The following is a 20,745-nucleotide window of genomic DNA, read 5'->3' on the forward strand; positions in this document are numbered from 1 at the left end:
GTGACTCTAGAATCTGGTCAGCATGGCGTCTTACAATGCTCTCTCCAACGTCCACGGTATACATTAGAGGTCCTTGCCGTGTACAGATCGTTCCTGGCTGCCATTTCTCTGTGCGGTAGTCCCGGGCCAAAACTGGTTGACCTATCTTAAAACTCCTGGTCGGCCTTTCATTCATATTCTGAAACTGCCTGTTCTCCACATCTCTTCTGATGTTTGGCTTAACCAAATCCAAGCGGCATCGTAGTCTTCGATTGAAGAACATCATGGCTGGAGTTTGGTTGGTAACCGCATGTGCCGCATTCCGGTAGGCAAACAAGAAGTTATCCACCTTGTGTTGTAGGGGTATATCTTCATTACACATTGCCTTGATAGCCTTCTTGAATGTTTGAACAAACCTCTCAGCCAATCCATTAGTGGCTGGATGATATGGGGCAGATGTGTAATGCTTAACACCATTGTTCTTTAAGAACCTCCGGAACTCTTCAGACACAAACTGTGGTCCATTGTCAGAGCAAATCTGTTCAGGCAGCCCATTCCTGGCGAATATGGTTCGTAAAACTGCGATAGTTTTTTCTGTGGTGGTTGAGGACATTTTTATTACCTCTGGCCACTTTGAATGTGCATCCACCGCAATTAAAAACATCGAGTCCATAAAGGGACCAGCAAAATCAATGTGCACCCTTTGCCATGGAGATGAGGGCCACTCCCGTGGATGTAGAGGGGCTTGTGGTGGGGCGTTTTGGACCTTCTGGCATCCTGTACAGCTCTTGGTCATCTCTTCGATTTCTCTATCGATTCCCGGCCACCACACAAACGCTCTGGCTAAGTTCTTCATTTTTACCCCATCCAGATGACCCTCATGAAGCTCATTGAGCACTCTATCCTTCAATTTGGGTGGAATTACTACTCTGGATCCACACATCAAGGTTCCTCTGCACACTGACAGCTGTTCTCTTCTTGGCGAGAATGCTGGCAGCAGTGGTTCGCCATGTGCTGGCCATCCCATCCTCGTCGCCAGTATTATGTCCGTGTATAATTGAGACACGGACTGCAGGAGTTGATTATAACAAGTCTTTACTGAATGGAGACAACCTGGAAACTGAAACTACAGAAGCCTGCTAGGGCCTTTTATACAGGGGTGGTCACTGCCGGTACTGCAGTCTGAGACCAGTTATTCCCTTAAAGGTACATACACAACATCGACCACCTAGAAGGACAAGGGCAGCAGATGCATGGGAACACCACCACCTCCAATTTCCCCTCCAAGTCACACACCATCTTGACTTGGAAATATATCGCCGTTCCTTCATCGTCGCTGGGTCAAAATCCTGGAACTCGCTACCTTACAGCACTGTGGGAGTACCATCAACACACGGACTGCAGCGGTTCAAGATGGCGTCTTTCCACCACCTTCTCGAGGGCAATGAGGGATGGGCAATAAATGCTGGCTTTGCCAGCGACGCCCACGTCCCGTGAATGAATATAAAATAAGCAATTCCTCATATAACTGCTTTGCGATTTTGCTGCATGTACTGTGACATTTATTTGTATAACAGTCACTGCACTTGAGTCTGTATTCATTGTGTACATGAAGCGTTTTCGAAATTTTCAGAAATGTGCAATATTAATGCAGGCTTTTTTTTTAAATTCAAGTCATGTCTCCTCATCACGTAAATGTCAAGAATCGCCCTAGGCTGCAGTTGTAAAGCGGCCATTTCTCATGCCGTTGTTTGGACTTGGGTCTTAATGCAAACTAAAGTTCTAACATCAGATCACAGGTAACCATTATGGGTTAATTCCCTATTTCCCTATTGTGGAATCTTATATAGCCTGCCTTATTAATATGCTCTTCCTTCCTCAAATGTAGTTTCCTGAACATAACTAACTTGCGCCCTCCTTCACTATGTAGTTCTTAACGCAGGGCCATTGTTTGATTTTGGGCCTTACTGTTTACGTGTCACAACTTTCAGGCTTCCTACATCAGTACAAAGCCTGCCCCACTCCCGTGTTTTTCATCTTTGGACACTGGTCCTACTCTGTATGTGGATGATGAACTTTATTTTAAAAATGAAGAAACCCATTCCAAAGACAGGCAGACTGAATGAATATATTGTATGATATCCTGGTGTGTGTGATAGGTTATTAATTTTATTTCCCTCTAGGCATTTCAGGGCTGTGGTAAACCCAAGCCCCTGTCAGTGAGTCGCTCAGCTCGATCTGTGTCGGATGGGTTTAATGCCAGGTTCAGACCCTATAGTCCTGAGGAGCGTCCTACAACAGCAGCTGGCACGAGCCTCGACAGACTAGTAAGTGACCAAGCATTGATTAGATGCCATTGTAGACACACCAAGCAAGAGGATCCTGTGTCTAATGAACAAAGCCGTAACCCCGCTATTCAAGAAAGGAGGGAGAGAGAAAACGGGGAACTACAGGCCAGTTAGCTTGACATTAGTCGTTGGGAAAATGCTGGAATCCATTATTAAGGAAGTGGTAACAGGGCACTTAGAAAATAATAACATGATTAGGCAGGGTCAACATGGTTTTATGAAAGGGAAATCGTGTTTAACAAATTTATTAGAGTTTTTTGAGGATGTTACTAGCAGGGTAGATAAAGGGGAACCAGTGGATGTAGTATATTTGGATTTCCAAAAGGCATTTGATAACGCGCCACATAAAAGGTGTTACACAAGATAAGGGCTCATGGGGTTGGGGGTAATATAGTAGCATGGATAGAGGATTGGTTAACGGACAGAAAACAGAGAGTAGGGATAAACGGGTCGTTTTCCGGTTAGCAGGCTGTAACTAGTGGGGTTACGCAAGGAGTGGGCCTCAGCTATTTACAATCTATATTAATGACTTAGATGAAGGGACCGAGTGTAATGTATCCAAGTTTGCTGACGATACAAAGCTAGGTGGAAAAGTAAGCTGTGAGGAGGACACAGAGCATGCAAAGGGATATAGATAGACTAAGTGAGTGGGCAGTAAGGTGGCAGAAGGAGTATAATGTGGGGAAATGTGAGGTTATTCATTTTGGTAGGAAGAATAGAAAAACAGAATTTTTTTAATTTATGAGAAACTATTAAATGTTGGTCTTCCTATTACAGGAAACACAAAGTTAGCGTGCAGGTACAGCAAACAGTTAGGAAGACAAATGGCCTGTTGGCCTTTATTGCAAGGGGGTTGGAGTACAAGAGGAAGGAAGTCTTGCTCCAATTGTACAGGGCCTTGGTGAGACCACACCTGGAGTACTGGGCACAGTTTTGGTCTCCTTATCTAAGGAAGGATATACTTGCCTTAGAGGTGGAGCAACGAAGGTTCACTAGATTGATTCCTGGGATGAGAGGGTTGTCCTATGAGGAGAGATTGAATAGAATGGGCCGATATTCTCTGGAGTTTAGAAGAATGAGAACTGATCTCATTGAAACATAAGATTCTGAGGGGAATTGACAGGGTAGATGCTGAGAGGTTGTTTCCCCTGGCTGGAGAGCCTAGAACCAGGGGGCAGAGTCTCAGGATAAGGGGTCGGCCATTTAGGACTGAGATGAGAAGGAATTTCTTCACTCAGAGGGTTGTGAATCTTTGGAATTCTATACCCCAAAGGGCTGTGGCTGTTGAATCGTTAAGTATATTCAAGGCTGAGGTAGATGGATTTTTGGACTCTAGGGGAATCAAGGGATATGAAGATCGGACGGGAAAGTGAAGCTGAGGTCGAAGATCAGCCATGATCTTATTGAATGACGGAGCAGGCTCAAGGGGCCGTATGTCCTACTCCTTCTCCTAATTTTTATTGTTCTTATGTAAGGGAAATGCTGAGTCTGGTTTTTGAGCCCTTTGTTGAATAGGGCTGAGTCTCACTCAGTACATTGTCATCCCTGAGGCAGTAGGTTATGTGGTCAAGTCCCACATGGTGGAGCAAGGAATTGGGGGAGGAGGGGACAGCGAACAGCCCTAGGGCAAGGGCTGAAAAATTAACACTTCTAAAAATTAAAATTTCCAAATGACAAGTTGAGGAAAGTGAAGGGGGGAAGAGTATATTTTCAATGAGATTGCATCAGATCTTAGATAACACTAGTGACAGTGACAGGATGAGCCTCCTGGTGCGACAGGGGGTGTGACTACTTCAATCTTACAATTACATTGGTAATCCTATTAGACTGCCATCTACTGGCACCACAAGGAGTTGTAACACTTAAATGTAGACATCTTAATTTGGGAATCCTCAGAGGAAAAGTTTACATAGTAATTTTCAATGCAGCACATAATTCAAGTTTCAGTTTTAAAATATTTTGGATATTGTGTGTATCACGGGTTCACCTCCTCACACTTTTCAAAAAACACTCTCCTGAAAGTGTGGTCTCAGGCATCACATGCCTATAGGACAAAGGTCACTGACTGTAATAAATGAGGGAGCTTATCCTTGAAATTACCAAATCAGATATCTGATTAAACTTGATTGAATGAAAAGCAGTTTGATTTGGCCAGTAAGTACTGAAGTGGAATGAATAAGCAGCAGGAAAGAGAGCAAAAAAGTCATTCACTTTTATCAAACTGCTGAAATAACCCTGTGAAGTTAGCTGCCACCTTCCATTTTCAGCCAGCAGTTTTTTAAAAAATGTATGCAAGACACAGCATTCAGGTGATCAGTGCTCTTGCCATTGGATTTGATATCCAACCCCCACCACTGGGGCTGCAGTGTGTACGATCTACAGGATGTCCTGCAGCAACACATCAAGTTTTCGGACGCTGCACTGGTTACTTCAACAGCACCTCCCTCCCTTGGAACCTCCATCACCTAGAAGGACAAGGGCAGCAGGCTCATGGGAACACCTTCACCTGCAAGTTCCCCCCCAAGTCACACACCATCCTGACTTGGAAATATATCGGCCATTCCTTCATCGTCACTGGGTCAAAATCCTGGAATCCCTCCCTAACAGCACTGTGGAAGCACTTTCACCACACAAACTGCAGCGGTTCAAAAAGGCGCTCACCACCACCTTCTCCGGGCAATTAGGGTTGGACAATAAACTGATCATTCTTAAGAGTTGTGTGTGCAGTTTTGTAAACCCTTGTGGAGACTATTCCTGGGTCAGAAGCCAGAGACACACCTGGTGCTTCAGTTATTGTTCCTATGCCCTAGGATCACCTAGTGCCCCCTCCCATGTTCCCATGACTGGTCCCACACTCTAGCCTCCTCCACCCTATCACGCTTTCTGTCTGTCCAACACCAACCCCTCCCCCACAGTGTACCAAAGGCCTAGCCTCATTTAGTGCTCCCAAGTCCTAGTCTACCAGTTTCAATTCCTCTTGAGTACATGGCAGATACACCCTTTCCTTAAAATTCCTCCCAGACACACATGCGCTATGCTCACTGCCTCCCAAGTCCACTTTCTCTTGTGTTTATGTAACAGAGACTAAAGTCAGCCCATAGTGTCAGCCACGGCTCAGTGGGCAGCACCCTCGCCTCTGAGTCAGAAGGTTGTGGGTTCAAGTCCCACTCCAGGAACTTGAGCACAAAAATCTAGGCTGGCACTCCAGTGCAGTGTTGAGGGGGTGCTGCATTGTCAGAGGTGCCGTCTTTCAGATGAGACATTAAACCGAGGCCCCGTCTGCTCTCTCAGGCGGACATAAAAGATCCCATGGCACTATTTCGAAGAAGAGCAGGGGAGTTATCCCTGCTGTCCTGGCCAATGTTTATCCCTGAATTAGCATAACAAAAAACAGATTATCTGGTCATTTCACATTGCTGTTTGTGGGAGCTTGCTGTGCGTAAATTGGCTGCCGCATTTCCTACATTACAACAGTGACTACACTTCAAAAAGAGTACTTCATTGGCTGTAGAGTGCTTTGAGACATCCGGTGGTCGTGAAAGGCGCTATATAAATGCAAGTCTTTCTTTCTACTTGGCAAAATTAGAGTGGCTGGGGCTAAATTGGACAGCCCCTGAAAATGGACGCGGTGAATGGCAGAACATGGGAGAGAGCGGGCTCCCCAGTTTTCGGACGCTGCACTGGAGGTCTTGGTGGAGGAGGTGAAAAGGAGGAAAGGTGTCCTTGTATCCACATTGGCCAGGAGGCCCTCCAGGCACACGGTCAAAAGGCAGTGTGAGCAGATAGCCGCGGAGGTCAATGCCAGGAGTCAAGCCCCGAGGACCTGGATGCAGTGCCGCAAGAAGTTCAATAACCTCACACGTGTGGTCACGGTCAGTGAATGCGTCTTCAAATGCCATATCCTACCAACTGCAGAAGTCGCCTCAGCCACTGCTCAATGCACCACATCCCCATCACTCACCTACCAGCAATCTGTCAATCAGGACTCATACTTAATATTCATATGTTTCACCTCACTCTCACACACTTAACGCTACTGCAAGCTTCACACCCACATCTCACAGTTTGCACACACTGCCAGCTCACCCAAACATAGTGCACGATACTCACTGACACACTTTCCTTTCTCAAAGGAGAAGGTGGCACACAACCAGAAGCAGCAGGAGCTAACCAGAGGGGGACAGGCACACCTGCATGTCCTAACCCCCATGGAGGTGACGGTGCTGGCCATTATTGGAACAGCAGTGGGGCTGAAACCATCAAAGATGATGCTATCCTCATACCTAATCCTCCTTCTCAGATCCAACTTCCTCCTCATCCCACAATCTCTTCTGATTTACAAGCTGCAGATGGTGTAAGCAGCACCTTTTACTTTACCCCCTCCCCTCACCACAACCTTACTCTTGTGTCTTTTTCCTTTTGGATACCCAGAGGTGCAACCTGGCCAGGCAGTGGAGGAATACCAAGAAGAGAGTATTGATGAAGCCACAACACCGTCACTTGATTTCACACTCGCAGCCACCAGCTCAGATACTGACACTGCCCGTATCTTGGAGGATAGATTAGAGACAGGATCTGTACATGGTGAGACATCAGACGCGAGTGTGTTACAGCCAGGGCAGGGGGCAAGGATAGCACAGATGCCAGCTCACCTGAGGGCGAGGTTGCACACGTGTTCTGCTGCAGTGGACTCCGATGAGGACTTTGATGGGGCAGCCAACAGGGGAATGCTGATGGGAATGCACAATGAAATGTTCGGTGTATTGAAAATTCTGCCAGAAAGCCTGAGTTCAATCTCGAGGAGCATGGAGGAGTCCAGCACCAACTTTGCACAGAGCTTGGAGCCCATCCTATCCAGCGTGGAAGTGATGGCCAACTCCTTTAGCACACTTGTGGACTCAACCACGATGCAGCATCTGATGACCGATATCGCAACTTCCATTGCAGCACAAGCAGCAGCCACCAAATGTCTAAGTGCTGCAGTGGAAGCTCAGACGTCTGTTATCATGGCTGTGGATTAGTGTTCAAACGGGATTGCAGGGTGTCACAGCAGTCCAGCAATCTGTCCTCCAACAGATTACTATGATTGCTGAGGCTCCGCCCCGGGGGAGTGGCAGTGGTTTCAAGAACACGAACCTGCTGTCCTCTCTCAGGATGACGGTATTCATTCTCTCACCCCTGCCACTCCGCCAGTGCCCTTGCTGTTGCCTGTCAGCCAACCAGCCCAGACTGCTGCCGCCTATGCCGAGATAGTGCAGTCCGCAACCGGACCTTCTAGGCCCAGATCTGCTCGAGGTCATCCTCCAAGTCTATCTGCAGTCTACTCCACTGAAAGTCAGCAGCCTCCCACCAGCCATGCTGCAGCCACTGGGGTAGCACTGCGTAGGAGCTCTAGGGCAGGCAAAGGCACATGGAAGACAAGCACTCGGAATGCACAAGGGTGATTAGTTTACATTTGTATGCAATATGGCATGATTTCATTTATAAATTTGGTTTGGAATGTTTATTTTGTGTTGGCTTTTACTTTTGCATTGTGGCCAAGCCAATGCTCTGATGGTCAGTGACAGAGGGAATGTAAGGTGTGGGACTGTTGGTGAATGGGGAATTGGGGTTGGGGTTACTGGTATCGCACTCAAATTAGTTCTTCACGGACAGCTGGGCAGAAAGGGGCTGTCTAGGTTGCCTCCTTGTCCTCTTCCTCCTCCTCGTACAGTGGTGGCAAGTGCTGAGCCCTAATGATGGCATGGTTGTGCAGCACGCAGCAAACCACCAGAAACCTTGATACCTGCTCTGCTGTGTATTGCAGAGCTCCTCCAGAGTGGTCCAGGCAATGGAAGCGTTGCTCCAGCATGCAATGGTCTGCTCTATCACATTTCGTGTGGCATCATGGCTTTCATTGTATGCACGCTGCTCACGTGTATGTGGGTTGCGCACTGGAGCCATGAGCCATGTCATCAGCGGATAGCCCTTGTCACCCAGTAGCCACCCTTTGGTTTGCCATGGCGGCTTATATGTAGCTGGCACAGCGGACTGCTGCAGTATGAAGGCATCATGACTGCTGCCAGGATACTGGGCATTGACCTGCATGATTCGCTGCCTATGGTCGCACACCAGCTGGACGTTGAGGGAGCGGAATCCCTTTCCGTTCGGGTATATGGCAGAGTTGACATGTAGCGCTCGCAAAGCAGTAATGTTACTGGGCTAGTAATCCAGAAGCCTGGACCAATGGTCCAGAGGTGTGAGCTCAAATCCCACCACAGCTGCTGGGGAATTTAAATTCAGTTAATTAAATAAATCTGGAATAAAAAGCTAGTATCAGTAATGGTAACTATGAAACTATCGGATTGTTGTAAAAACCCATCTGGTTCACTAATGTCCTTTAGGGAAGGAAATCTGCCGTCCTTACCTGGTCTGGCCTATATGTGACTCCAGACCCACAGCAATGTGGTTGACTCTTAACTGCCCTCTGAAATGGCCAAGCAAGACACTCAGTTGTAACAAACCACTACGAAACATAATAATAAAACCGGATGGACCACCTGGCATCAACCTAGGCACCGGCTACGGACACGGCAACGGCACATCCAGCCCAGTCGACCCTGCAAAGTCCTCCTCACCAACATCTGGGGACTTGTGTCAAAATTGGGAGCCTGACATAGTCATACTCACAGAATCATACCTTTCAGCCAATGTCCCAAACTCCTCCATCACCATCCCTGGGTATGACCTGTCCCACTGGCAGGACAGACCCACCAGCGCTGGCGGCACAGTGGTATACAGTTGGAATGGAGTGGCCGTGGGAGTGCTCAACATTGACTCCGGACCACATGAAGTCTCATGGCTTCAGGTCAAGCATGGGCAAGGAAGCCTCCTGCTGATTACCACCTACCGCTCTCCCTCAGCTGATGAATCAGTACTCCTCCTACTTGACCTCGTCCCCACAAATCTATCTGTCGCAGATGCATCTGTCCATGATAGCATTGGTAGCAGTGACCACCGCACAGTCATTGTGAAGACGAAGTCCCGTCACCTCACTGAGGACGCTCTAGCAGCTCAAAACTGGGCATCCATGAGGCGCTGTGGGCCATCAGCAGCAGCAGAATTGTATTCCACCACAATCTATAACCGCATGGCCCGGCATATCCCTCACTCTACCATTACCATCAAGCCACTGAACCAACTCTGGTTCAATAATGAGTGTAGAAGAGCATGCCAGGAGCAGCACCAGGCATACCTAAAAATGAGGTGCCAACCTGGGGAAGCTGCAACACAGGACTACATGCATGCTTAAAAGCGGAAGCAGCATGCTATAGACAGGGCTAAGCGATCCCACAATCAACGGATCAGATCAAAGCTCTGCAGTCCTGTCACATCTAGTCGTGAATGGTGGTGGACCATTAAACAACAAATGGGAGGAGAAGGCGTGCCGAGTGGATGATCCACATCGGCCTACTCCTGAGATCCCCACCATCACAGAAGCCAGTCTTCAGCCAATTTGATTCACTCCACGTGATATCAAGAAACGACTGAACACACTGGATACAGCAAAAGCTCTGGGCCCCGACAACATCCCGGCTATTGTGCTGAAGACTTGTGCTCCAGAACTAGCCGCGCCTCTAGCCAAGCTGTTCCAGTACAGCTACAACACTGGCATCTATCCGACAATGTGGAAAACTGCCCAGGTATGTCCTGTCCACAAAAAGCAGGACAAATCCAATCCGGCCAATTACCGCCCCATCAATCTACTCTCAATGATCAGCAAAGTGATGGAAGGTGTCGTCGACAGTGCTATCAAGCAGCACATACTCACCAATAACCTGCTCACTGATGCCCAGTTTGGGTTCCGCCAAAGCCACTCGGCTCCAGATCTCATTACAGCCTTGGTCCAAACATGGACAAAGGAGCTGAATTCCAGAGGCGAGGTGAGAGTGACTGCCCTAGACATCAAGGCAGCATTGGACCGAGAGTGGCATCAAGGAGCCCTAGTAAAACTGAAGTCAATGGAAATCGGGGGTGGGGGGAAACTCTCCACTGGCTCGAGTCATACCTAGCACTAAGGAAGGTGGTTGAAGGTGAATCATCACAGCCCCAGGACATCGCGGCATGAGTTCCTCAGGGCAGTGTCCTAGGCCCAACCATCTTAAGCTGCTTCATCAATGACCTTCCCTCCAACATAAGGTCAGAAATGGAGATGTTCGCTGATGGCTGCACAGTGTTCAGTGTCATTCACAACTCCTCAGATAATGTAACAGTCCATGCCCGCATGCAACAAGACCTGGCTTGGGCTGATAAGTGGCAGGTAACATTCGCACCACAGAAGTGCCAGGCAATGACTATCTCCAACAAGCGAGAGTCTAACCACCTCCCCTTGCCATTCAACGGCATTACCATCACTGAATCTCCCATCATCAATATCCTGGGGGTCGCCATTGACCAGAAATTTAACTGGACCAGCCACATAAATACTGTGGCAACAAGAGCGGGTCAGAGGCTAGGTATTCTGCGGCAAGTGTCTCACCTCCTGACTCCCCAAAGCCTTTCCACCATCTACAAGGCACAAGTAAGGAGTGTGATGGAATACTCTTCACTTGCCTGGATGAGTGCAGCACTCAAGAAGCTCGACACTATCCGGGACAAAGCAGCCCGCTTCATTGGCACCCCATCCACCACCTTAAGCATTCACTCCCTCCACCACCGGCGTACCGTAGCTGCAGTGTGCACCATCTACAAGATGCACTGCAGCAACTCGTCAAAGCTTTTTCGGCAGCACCTCCCAAACCCGCGACCTCTTCCACCTAGAAGGACAAGAGCAGCAGGCGCATGGGAACACCACCACCTCCAAATTTCCCTCCAAGTTCCCCTCCAAGTCACACACCATCCTGACTTGGAAGTATATCGCCGATCCTTCATCGTCACTGGGTCAAAATCCTGGAACTCCCTACCTAACAGCACTGTGGGAGTACCTTCACCACACGGACTACAGCGGTTAAAGAAGGCGGCTCACCACCACCTTCTCGAGGGCAATTAGGGATGGGCAATAAATGCTGGCCTTGCCAGCGATGCCCACATCCCATAAAACGAATAATTTTTTTTTTTTGAATAAGTATTCTTCCACGTTGAACACCACTTGGAAGAAGCACTAAGAGTAGCAAGGGCACAGAATGTACTCTGGGTGGGGGACTTCAATGTTCATCACCAAGAGTGGCTCGGTAGCACCACTACTGACCGAACTGGCCGAGTCCCGAAGGACATAGCTGCCAGTCTAGGCCTGCGACAGGTGGTGAGAGAACCAACACAGGGAAAAACCTACAGTATTGGTAGCAGTGACCACCGCACAGTCATTGTGGAGATTAAGTCCTGTCTTCACACTGAGGACACCCTCCATCGTGTTGTATGGCACTACCACTGTGCTAAATGGGATAGATTCAGAACAGATCTAACAGCTCAAAACTGGGCATCCATGAGGCGCTGTGGGCCATCAGCAGCAGCAGAATTGTATTCCACCACAATCTCTAACCTCATGGCCTGGCATATCCCTCATTCTACCATTACCATCAAGCCAGGGGACCAACCCTGGTTCAATAAGGAGTGTAGAAGAGCATGCCAGGAGCAGCAGCAGGTGTACCTAAAAATGAGGTGCCAACCTGGGGAAGCTGCAACACAGGACTACATGCATGCTAAAAAGCGGAAGCAGCATGCTATAGACAGGGCTAAGCGATCCCACAATCAACAGATCAGATCAAAGCTCTGCAGTCCTACAACACCCAGTCGTGAATGTTGGCATTTGACCGAGTAAAACTGAAGTCAATGGGAATCGGGGGGGAAAACTCTCCACTAGCTGGAGTCATACCTAGCACAAAGGAAGATGGTTGTGGTGGTTGAAGGTCAATCATCACAGCTCCAGGACATAGCTGCAGGAGTTCCTCAGGGCAGTGTCCTAGGCCCAACCATCTTCAGTTGCTTCATCAATGACCTTCCCTCCAACATAAGGTCCAATATGGGGATGTTCGCTGATGACTGCAGTGTTCAGTGCCATTCACAACTCCTCAGATAATGAAGCAGTCCATGCCCACATGCAACAAGACCTGGACAACATTAAGACTTGGGCTGATAAGTGGCAGTTAACATTCACACCACACAAGTGCCAGGCAATGACTATCTCCAACAAATGAGAATCTAACCTACTCCCCTTGACATTCAATGGCATTACCATCGCCGAATCCCCCACCATCAAATCCTTGGGGTCACCATTGACCAGAAACTTAACCGGACCAGCCACATAAATACTGTGGCAACAAGAGCAGGTCAGAGGCTGGGTATTCTGCGGCAAGTGTCTCACCTCCTGACGTGTTCGCTCCGTCTGCTGGTCTCTGGCAAGCGAGAATAAAATGTAGTTAGCTCTCTTTGTATAGAGAGCCTCAGTGACTGCCCTTATGCAACAGTGGACGGTAAACTGCGAGATGTTGCAAATATCTCCAGCTCCTGCCTGGAGGAACCAGATGCATAAAAGTTTGTCGTCACGGTCACCTTCACAGCCACTGGCAATGTGGTCCTTGCCTTGCTGAGGTTGCAGTTGTGGCTGCAGCAGTTGGCAGATTTCAGTGCAGACGCCCTTATTGAAGTGCAGACGTCTCCTACCTCCTACGAGGCACATTGTTCCTTGCTGAGGTTCAGTTAGGAGAATTGCTCCCTGAACACCCTGGGTTGATAGTCCTCCTGCTGAGAGCTCTTTCTCCTTCTCCTCCCTGCTCTAGCAGCTTGTCCTGCTCTGTGTAGCCTCTGCTCATACTCCCAGTCATGCTGGGTGATTGGGCAGATGCATGGCAGATGCAGCATAATGTGGATAAATGCGAGGTTATCCACTTTGGTGGGAAAAAAAAGGAAGACAGATTATTATCTGAATGGCAATAGATTGGGAGAAAGGGAAGTGCAACGAGACCTGGGTGTCCTTATGCACCAGTCGCTGAAGGTAAACATGCAGGTGCAGCAGGTGGTTAAGAAGGCAAATGGTATGTTGGCCTTCATAGCGAGGATTCGAGTACAGGAGCAAGGATGTCTTGCTGCAATTGTACAGGGCCTTGGTGAGACCACACCTTGAGTATTGTGTGCAGTTTTGGTTGCCTTATCTGAGGAAGGATGTTTTTGCCATGGAGGGAGTACAGCGAAGATTCACCAGACTGATGGCAGGAATGACGTATGAAGAGAGATTGGGTCGATTAGGCTTATATTCGATAGAGTTTAGAAGAATGAGAGGGGATCTCATTGAAACTTATCAAATTCTAACAGGACGAGACAGACTAGACAGACTAGATGCAGGAAGGATGTTCCCGATGGCAGGGGAGTCTAGAACCAGGGGTCACAGTCTAAGATTAAGTGGTAAGCCATTTAGGACTGAGATGAGGAGGAATTTCTTCACTCAGAGAGTGATGAACCTGTGGAATTCTCTACCACAAAAGGCAGTTGAGACCAATTCATTAAATATATTCAAGAAAGAGTTAGATATATTTCTTGAAGCTAAAGGGATCAAGGGATATGGGGAGAAAGCAGGGACAGGGTACTGAGTTTGGATGATCAGCCATGATCTCATTAAATGGCGGAGCAGGCTCGAGGGGCCGAATGGCCTACTCCTGCTCCTATCTTCTATGTTTCTATGCTGTATTCCAAGGGGGATGCCTACTAGTGCACCCATGTCTGGGAGCAACTGGTTTGTGCAGAAGCCTTGAAGTCAGCAAAACATCCTTTCGCACCTGCCACACCACTCCCTGTAGACCTTTGCTTGAAAGAACTATGGAAAGCACCAAACACTTGTATAATTGTAGCAAGCCAGAAGAAATAAACCAGCAGCTAACCTGTAATTAGTTGATGATCCCTTTAAATAGCGCTGGTGGGGGGGGTCCTTCCTGCTTCTTAATGCTTGTTCAGCTGTACAAGGTTAAGAGAGGGCGTCAGCTGGAGCATTGAGCTCCAAAATGGCAGCGCTGACATAAAATCAGCATTAGACACTAATTGATGTCATGATCTGCCTGCTCTGCATATTTCCAGTGGACGTTAGCTGCGTGCCCGCAAACGCCCTCACCAAGATGGCGTCCGGCACGATTTGCGGCAGAAGTGTGCGAATCGGACACCATTTTGGTCCACGAACTGCACCCATAGCGTCCAAACAATAGACGCTACCAAGCCCAATTTCACGGCCGCTGTGTTTGGATGCATTAAACCGTTGGTCACTGCTCATCAGTAAACAGAGAGAGGCTATAAGGTGTGGCAGCCATCCATAAGTAACTTTTCATGCATACCACTAGCTTTTCTGTATTCCCTTGATTATAGTGTATGCAAACAGGTTAAAATATCTTGTTATTTGTCTCTATACTCGGTGTGTTCTGACGTGCGTCTGCAGGGGTAGCCCGATGGTGATCAGAGAACACAGTCACTGAAAGGTACAATATGGAACACAGAAGACTGCAGAGTTAGTCTCTTTTACCCTTCAGAAGTTTTATGCTTACTAAACTTGTTTTTTTTCCAAACGTACCAAATGTGGGTGTCAAATTCTAAAGAGCACCACTTTAATGTAAAGACTGTCTTGTGATGTGAGCTATATCAATGATTTGGATGAGGGGACTAAATGTAACATTTTCAAATTTGCTGATGATACAAAGCTAGGTGGCAGTGTCAGTTGTGAAGAGGATGTGAAGAGGCTTCAAGGGGATCTCGACAGGCTCAGTGGGTGGGCGAGAACATGGCAGATGGAATATAAAGTCCAAAGATGTGCAGGTTAGGTTGATTGGCTATGATAAATTGACCCTTAGTGTTAGGGGGATTAAATACGGGGATAGGGTGGGATATGTGTTGGTGCAGGGGTTACGGGGATCGGGTGGGATATGTGTCGGTGCAGGCTCGATGGGCCGAAATGGCCTCTACCTGCACTGTGGGGTTTCTGTGATTCTGTGATTCTGTGAATGTGGATAAATGTGAAGTTATCCACTTTGATAGAAAAAACAGAGGCAGAGTATTTCCTAAATGGTGAAAGATTGGGGAATGCAGATGCTCAAAAGGACCTGGGTGTCCTTGTACATGAGTCACTGAAAGTGAATGTGCAGGTGCAGCAAGCCATTAGGAAGGCAAATGGTATGCTGGCCTTTATTACAAGAGGATTTGAGTACAGGAGTAAAGTCATACTCCAATTATATAGGGCCTTGGTGAGACCAGACCTGGAGTACTGTGTACAATTTTGGTCTCCTTACCTAAGGAAGGATATACTTGCCATAGAGGGAGTGCAATGAAGGTTCACGAGATTGATTCCTGGGATGGCGGGACTGTCGTATGAGAAGAGATTGAGCCAACTAGGCCTGTATTCTCTTGAATTCAGAAGAACGAGAGGGGATCTCATTGAAGCATACAAAATTCTTACAGGGCTTGATAGGGTGTGATGCGCTATCAATAACTCAAAAGACTGAGATTAAGCGAGTAACTAACAGGCTTTTATTAACAAGAGAATGAAGGTGTGCCTCGAGTGGTCGACCGGTCCAGAATACAGAGGGACTGTGGAGCAGTCACCTTTATACCTGGACTCGTGGGAGGAGTCAGCCGAGGCATGTACAGACATGTACACAGTGGAATACAAACAGTGGTTTACCACATTCACCCCTTGTTTAAAAATGAGTCCGGCGGGGTGAAGTGTATTAGAAGTTAGTGTATTGTAGTCTCTCCGGAGGTCTTGTCTGCCGCTGTGATCGACGTGGCGACGGCAGGGGTAGTGAAGCTTCCGGCGTCAAGTCCCGCGTAGGCTGGGGCACTGGTGTGTAGTCCTCGTGGGTGTCGAGCGGGTCGCGGGGACCAGGCCTGCCGTCTGCTGGGGCTGGATATTGGATCGTGGGGGGGGGTGGTAGTGGGTTGTGGGTTACTGCGGCCCCCGAGGGTGCGAGGTCTCGTATGGAGACTGTGTCCTCCCGCCCGTCCGGGTACGCAATGTAAGCATACTGGGGGTTGGCGTGGAGGAGGTCGACCCTCTCGACCAGGGGGTCCGTTTTATGGGTCCTCACGTGTCTTCTCAGTAGGACCGGCCCTGGGGACGTCAACCATGGCGGTAGCGATGTCCCCGATGTGGACTTCCTTGGGAAGACAAACATTTTCTCATGAGGGGTGGTGTTAGTGGCAGTGCAGAGCAGTGACCGAATAGAGTGGAGCGCATCGGGGAGCACATCCTGCCAGCGGGAGGTCGGAAGGCCCCTAGACTTTAAGGCTAGCAGGGCGGCCTTCCAAACTGTCGCATTCTCTCTTTCCATCTGTCCGTTCCCCCGGGGGTTGTAACTGGTGGTCCTGCTTGTGGCAATACCCCTAGCGAGCAGGTACTGGCGGAGTTCGTCGCTCATAAACGATGAGCCCCGGTCGCTATGGATATAGCTGGGGAAACCGAACAGGGTGAAGATGTCGTTTAGACATTTAAATACCGTGGCACTGGTCATGTCCGGGCAGGGGATGGCGAACGGGAAACGGGAGTACTCATCAATAATGTTGAGGAAGTACACATTGCGGTCGGAGGAGGGGAGAGGCCCTTTAAAATCGACGCTCAGGCGCTCGAAGGGGCGAGTGGCTTTTATCAGGTGAGCCCTGTCTGGTCTATAAAAGTGCGGTTTGCACTCAGCGCAGACTTGGCAGTTCCTGGTCATGGTCCTGACCTCCTCAATGGAGTAAGGCAGGTTGCGGGCCTTGATGAAGTGGAAGAACCTGGTGACCCCCGGGTGGCAGAGGTCATTGTGGAGGGCCCGCAGTCTATCGATCTGCGCGCTGGCGCAGGTGCCACGCGATAGAGCATCCGGGGGTTCATTGAGCTTCCCGGGTCGGTACAAGATCTCGTAATTGTAGGTGGAAAGTTCGATTCTCCACCTCAAGATCGTGTCATTTTTGATTTTGCCACTCTGCTTGTTGTTAAACATAAAAGCAACTGAACGCTGGTCAGTGAGCAGGGTAAATCGTTTTCCGGCCAGGTAGTGCCTCCAATGACGCACGGCCTCCACAATAGCCTGGGCCTCCTTCTCAACAGCGGAGTGTCTGGTCTCCGGGCCCTGGAGGGTTCGTGAAAAGAAGGCCACGGGTCTCCCCGCCTGATTAAGGGTAGCGGCCAGGGCAAAGTCAGACACGTCGCTTTCCACCTGGAAGGGGATGGATTCGTCCACTGCGTGCATGGTGGCTTTGGCAATGTCTTCCTTGATACGGTGGAAGGCTAAGCGGGCCTCTGCCGTCACGGGAAAGAAGGTGGACTTGATCAGCGGACGGGCCTTGTCCGCATAGTAGGGGACCCACTGGGCATAATTGGAGAAAATCCCTAGGCACCTCTTCAGGGCCTTGAGGCAGTGGGGCAGTGGGAGTTCCATAAGGGGACGCATCTGGTCGGGGTCGGGACCGATGACTCCGTGTTCCACAACACAGCCAAGGATGGCGAGGCGGGTTGTGCGGAATATGCACTTCTCCTTGTTATACGTCAGGTTCAGGAGTTGGGCGGTGCGGAGGAATTTTTCGAGGTTTGCGTCATGGTCCTGCAAGTCATGGCCGCAGATGGTCACATTGTCCAGATATGGGAAAGTGGCCTGCAACGCATTTTGATCGACCATCCGGTCCATCTCCCTTTGGAAGACGGAGACCCCGTTGGTGACGCCAAAGGGAACCCTAAGGAAGTGATAGAGGCGGCCGTTTGCCTCAAAGGCAGTATACTGGCGGTCCTCAGGGCGGATAGGGAGCTGGTGGTATGCTGATTTCAGGTCAATGGTCGAGAAGACGCGGTACTGCGCGATCTGGTTGACCATATCAGCTATGTGGGGGAGTGGGTAAGCGTCCAGCAGGGTGTAGCGATTTATTGTCTGGCTGTAGTCGATGACCAGGCGCTGCTTCTCGCCGGTCTTAACGACCACAACCTGGGCTCGCCAGGGGCTGGTGCTGCCCTCAATAATCCCCTCCTTCAGGAGCCGCTCCACTTCGGTTTTAATGAAAACCCTGTCCCCGGCACTGTATCGCCTGCTCTTTGTGGCGATGGGCTTACAGTCGGGGGTGAGGTTAGCAAACAGTGGTGGGGGGGGTGACTCTGAGTGTGGAGAGGTTGCACCTGGTGCGCGGCGGGCAATTTTGAAGCTGCTGGCTGCGGACTGTGAGTGGGGGGAGGGGTCCACCGTACGCCATCGTAACACTTTTAAGGTGGCACTGAAAATCTAATCCCAGTAGAACGGCAGCACAGAGGTGGGGCAGGACCAGAAGTTTAAAATTATCGTACACAGTCCCGTCTACTACGAGTGTCACCACGCAGTAGCCGCCAATGTCCGCCGACTGGGACTCGGAGGCCATAGAAATCCGCTGGTGCGCAGGCAGGACTGGGAGAGAGCAACGCCGCACCGTGTCGGGGTGGATGAAGCTCTCCGTGCTCCCAGAGTCAAAAAGGCAGATTGTTTCGTGACCATTTACCTTAATGTCCATTGTGGACCGGGCCAGTTGGTGCGGTCTCGCTTGGTCCAGCGTAACGGAGGCCAGCGTAGGGGTCGGTGTGTCGCTGCGGGTATCAGATGAGGCGGTGTTGGGGGCCTGTTGTGTCCAAGATGGCGGCGTCCATGATCCCCATGTGGCTGGAGGCGTCCAAAATGGCTGCTGTTCCGGTGGTTCGCACATGGCTGGGGAGGCCCAAGATGGCGGCCCGCACGGCCCACACGCGGCGCTGCTGGGGTTCGGGGTGGCTTTGGCTCTGCAGACGCTGGCGTAGTGTCCCTTCTTCCCGCAGCCCGAGCAGATCGCATTTTTCGCCGGGCAGCGCGCTCTGGGGTGTTTGGCCTGGCCACAGAAGTAGCATTTCTGGCCTTGGGGCACTGCTGTCTGGCCTTGGGACACTGCTGCGGTAGTTGGGCCGTTGCTGGGATGTGGCTGGGGTGGCACGGCGCTATGAGACGGTCCTACCGCGTCCCAGGCTGTCGTTCCCCGCGGCGTCCACGGTGCAGAGGAGTAGGCATCCATGCCCCGGTAGGCTGCGTCCAATGATAGTGCGAGTTCAGAGGCTTTGTTGAGATCGAGGTCACTCTGCTCCAACAGTCGCTGTCGGGTGTAATTGGACCTGTGGCCCGCTACAAAAGCATCCCGGATAAGTTCCTCTGTGTACACGGCGGCCTTTACATCCTTACAACCACAGGCCCGGCCAAGCACAGACAGTGCCTGAAGGTATTCCTCGGTCGATTCCCCAGGTTGTTGTTTACGACTCCCCAGGAGGTGCCTAGCGTACACCTCGTTCACTGGGCGCGTGTACTGGTCCTTGAGGAGCTTGATAGCATCCGCGTACGAGGTCGCGTCCTGGATGACCGAGTACACTCGGTGGTTCACTTTGGAGGTCAGGACATCCAGTTTGTCCTCGTCCGATTTGACCGTTGCAGCGGAGGCGATCAGGAATTTTTCAAAACACCTAAGCCAGTGAGTAAACTTGGTGGATGAGTCCGCCTCCCGATGATCTAAGTCCAGGCATGCTGGTGTGAGGATCTTCTCCATTATAAAAATCTTGTTAATAAAATTGATGTGCTATCAATAACTCAAAAGACTGAGATTAAGCGGGTAACTAACAGGCTTTTATTAACAAGAGAATGAAGGTGTGCCTCGAGTGGTCGACCGGTCCAGAATACAGAGGGACTGTGGAGCAGTCACCTTTATACCTGGACTCGTGGGAGGAGTCAGCCGAGGCATGTACAGACATGTACACAGTGGAATACAAACAGTGGTTTACCACAGGGTGGATGCTGGGAGAATGTTTCCCTTGGCTGGGGAGTCTAGAACCAGGGGCCACAGCCTCAGGATAAAGGGTAGGCCATTCAGGACTGAGATGAGAAGAAATTTCTTCACACAGAGGGTGGTGAATCTTTGGAATTCTCTACCCCAGAGGGCTGTGGAGGCTCAGTCATTAGGTATAGTCAAAACAGAAGTCGATAGATTTCTGACTAGTAAAGGCATCAAGGGATATGGCGATAGGGCCGGTGAATGGAGTTGAGGCAGAAGATCAGCCATGATCTCATTGAATGGCGGAGCAGGCTCGACGGGCCAAATGGCCTACTCCTGCTCCTATTTCTTATGTTCTTATGTTATTAAAGGACTCAAGATTATTTTAACCCTGCTCACGGGCTTCACTGCTGCCAAAAATGGCCCAATAACGGAGAATGAGATCCGAGACCAAGCGGGTTACTGCTCTCTGGAGTTTTAAGAATTCATGCAAGTAAAAGAGGTTTATTCAAGGATGCACAGGACAGGAGGAAAAAGAGGGGGAGAGCTATAGTAATAGGGGATTCTATTGTAAGGGGAATAGATCGGCGTTTCTGCGGCCGCAAACGAGACTCCAGGATGGTGTGTTGCCTCCCTGGTGCAAGGGTCAAGGATGTCTCAGAGCGGCTGCAGAACATCTTGGAAGGGG

General features: G+C 49.8%; 1 protein-coding gene across 2 annotated transcripts in view; it reads left to right on the plus strand.

Annotated features, from left to right (window-relative positions):
* LOC147083130 (glypican-6-like) overlaps positions 1-20,745 on the plus strand; it is a 90,553-nt gene that overhangs the window by 37,666 nt on the left and 32,142 nt on the right. Inside the window, exon 3 of one of the 2 annotated variants that reach the window (XM_085980247.1) lies at positions 2,163-2,306. The exons of the other annotated variant lie outside the window; for it this stretch is intronic. Coding sequence (XP_085836373.1) covers positions 2,163-2,306 — 144 coding nt within the window. The remainder of the gene's footprint in view (positions 1-2,162; positions 2,307-20,745) is intronic. 2 annotated transcript variants of the gene reach the window in all.

The sequence above is a fragment of the Somniosus microcephalus genome, unplaced genomic scaffold, assembly GCF_052327205.1.
Source record: "Somniosus microcephalus isolate GS21.2 unplaced genomic scaffold, FLI_Smic_1.0 scaffold78, whole genome shotgun sequence".
NCBI lineage: Eukaryota > Metazoa > Chordata > Chondrichthyes > Squaliformes > Somniosidae > Somniosus > Somniosus microcephalus.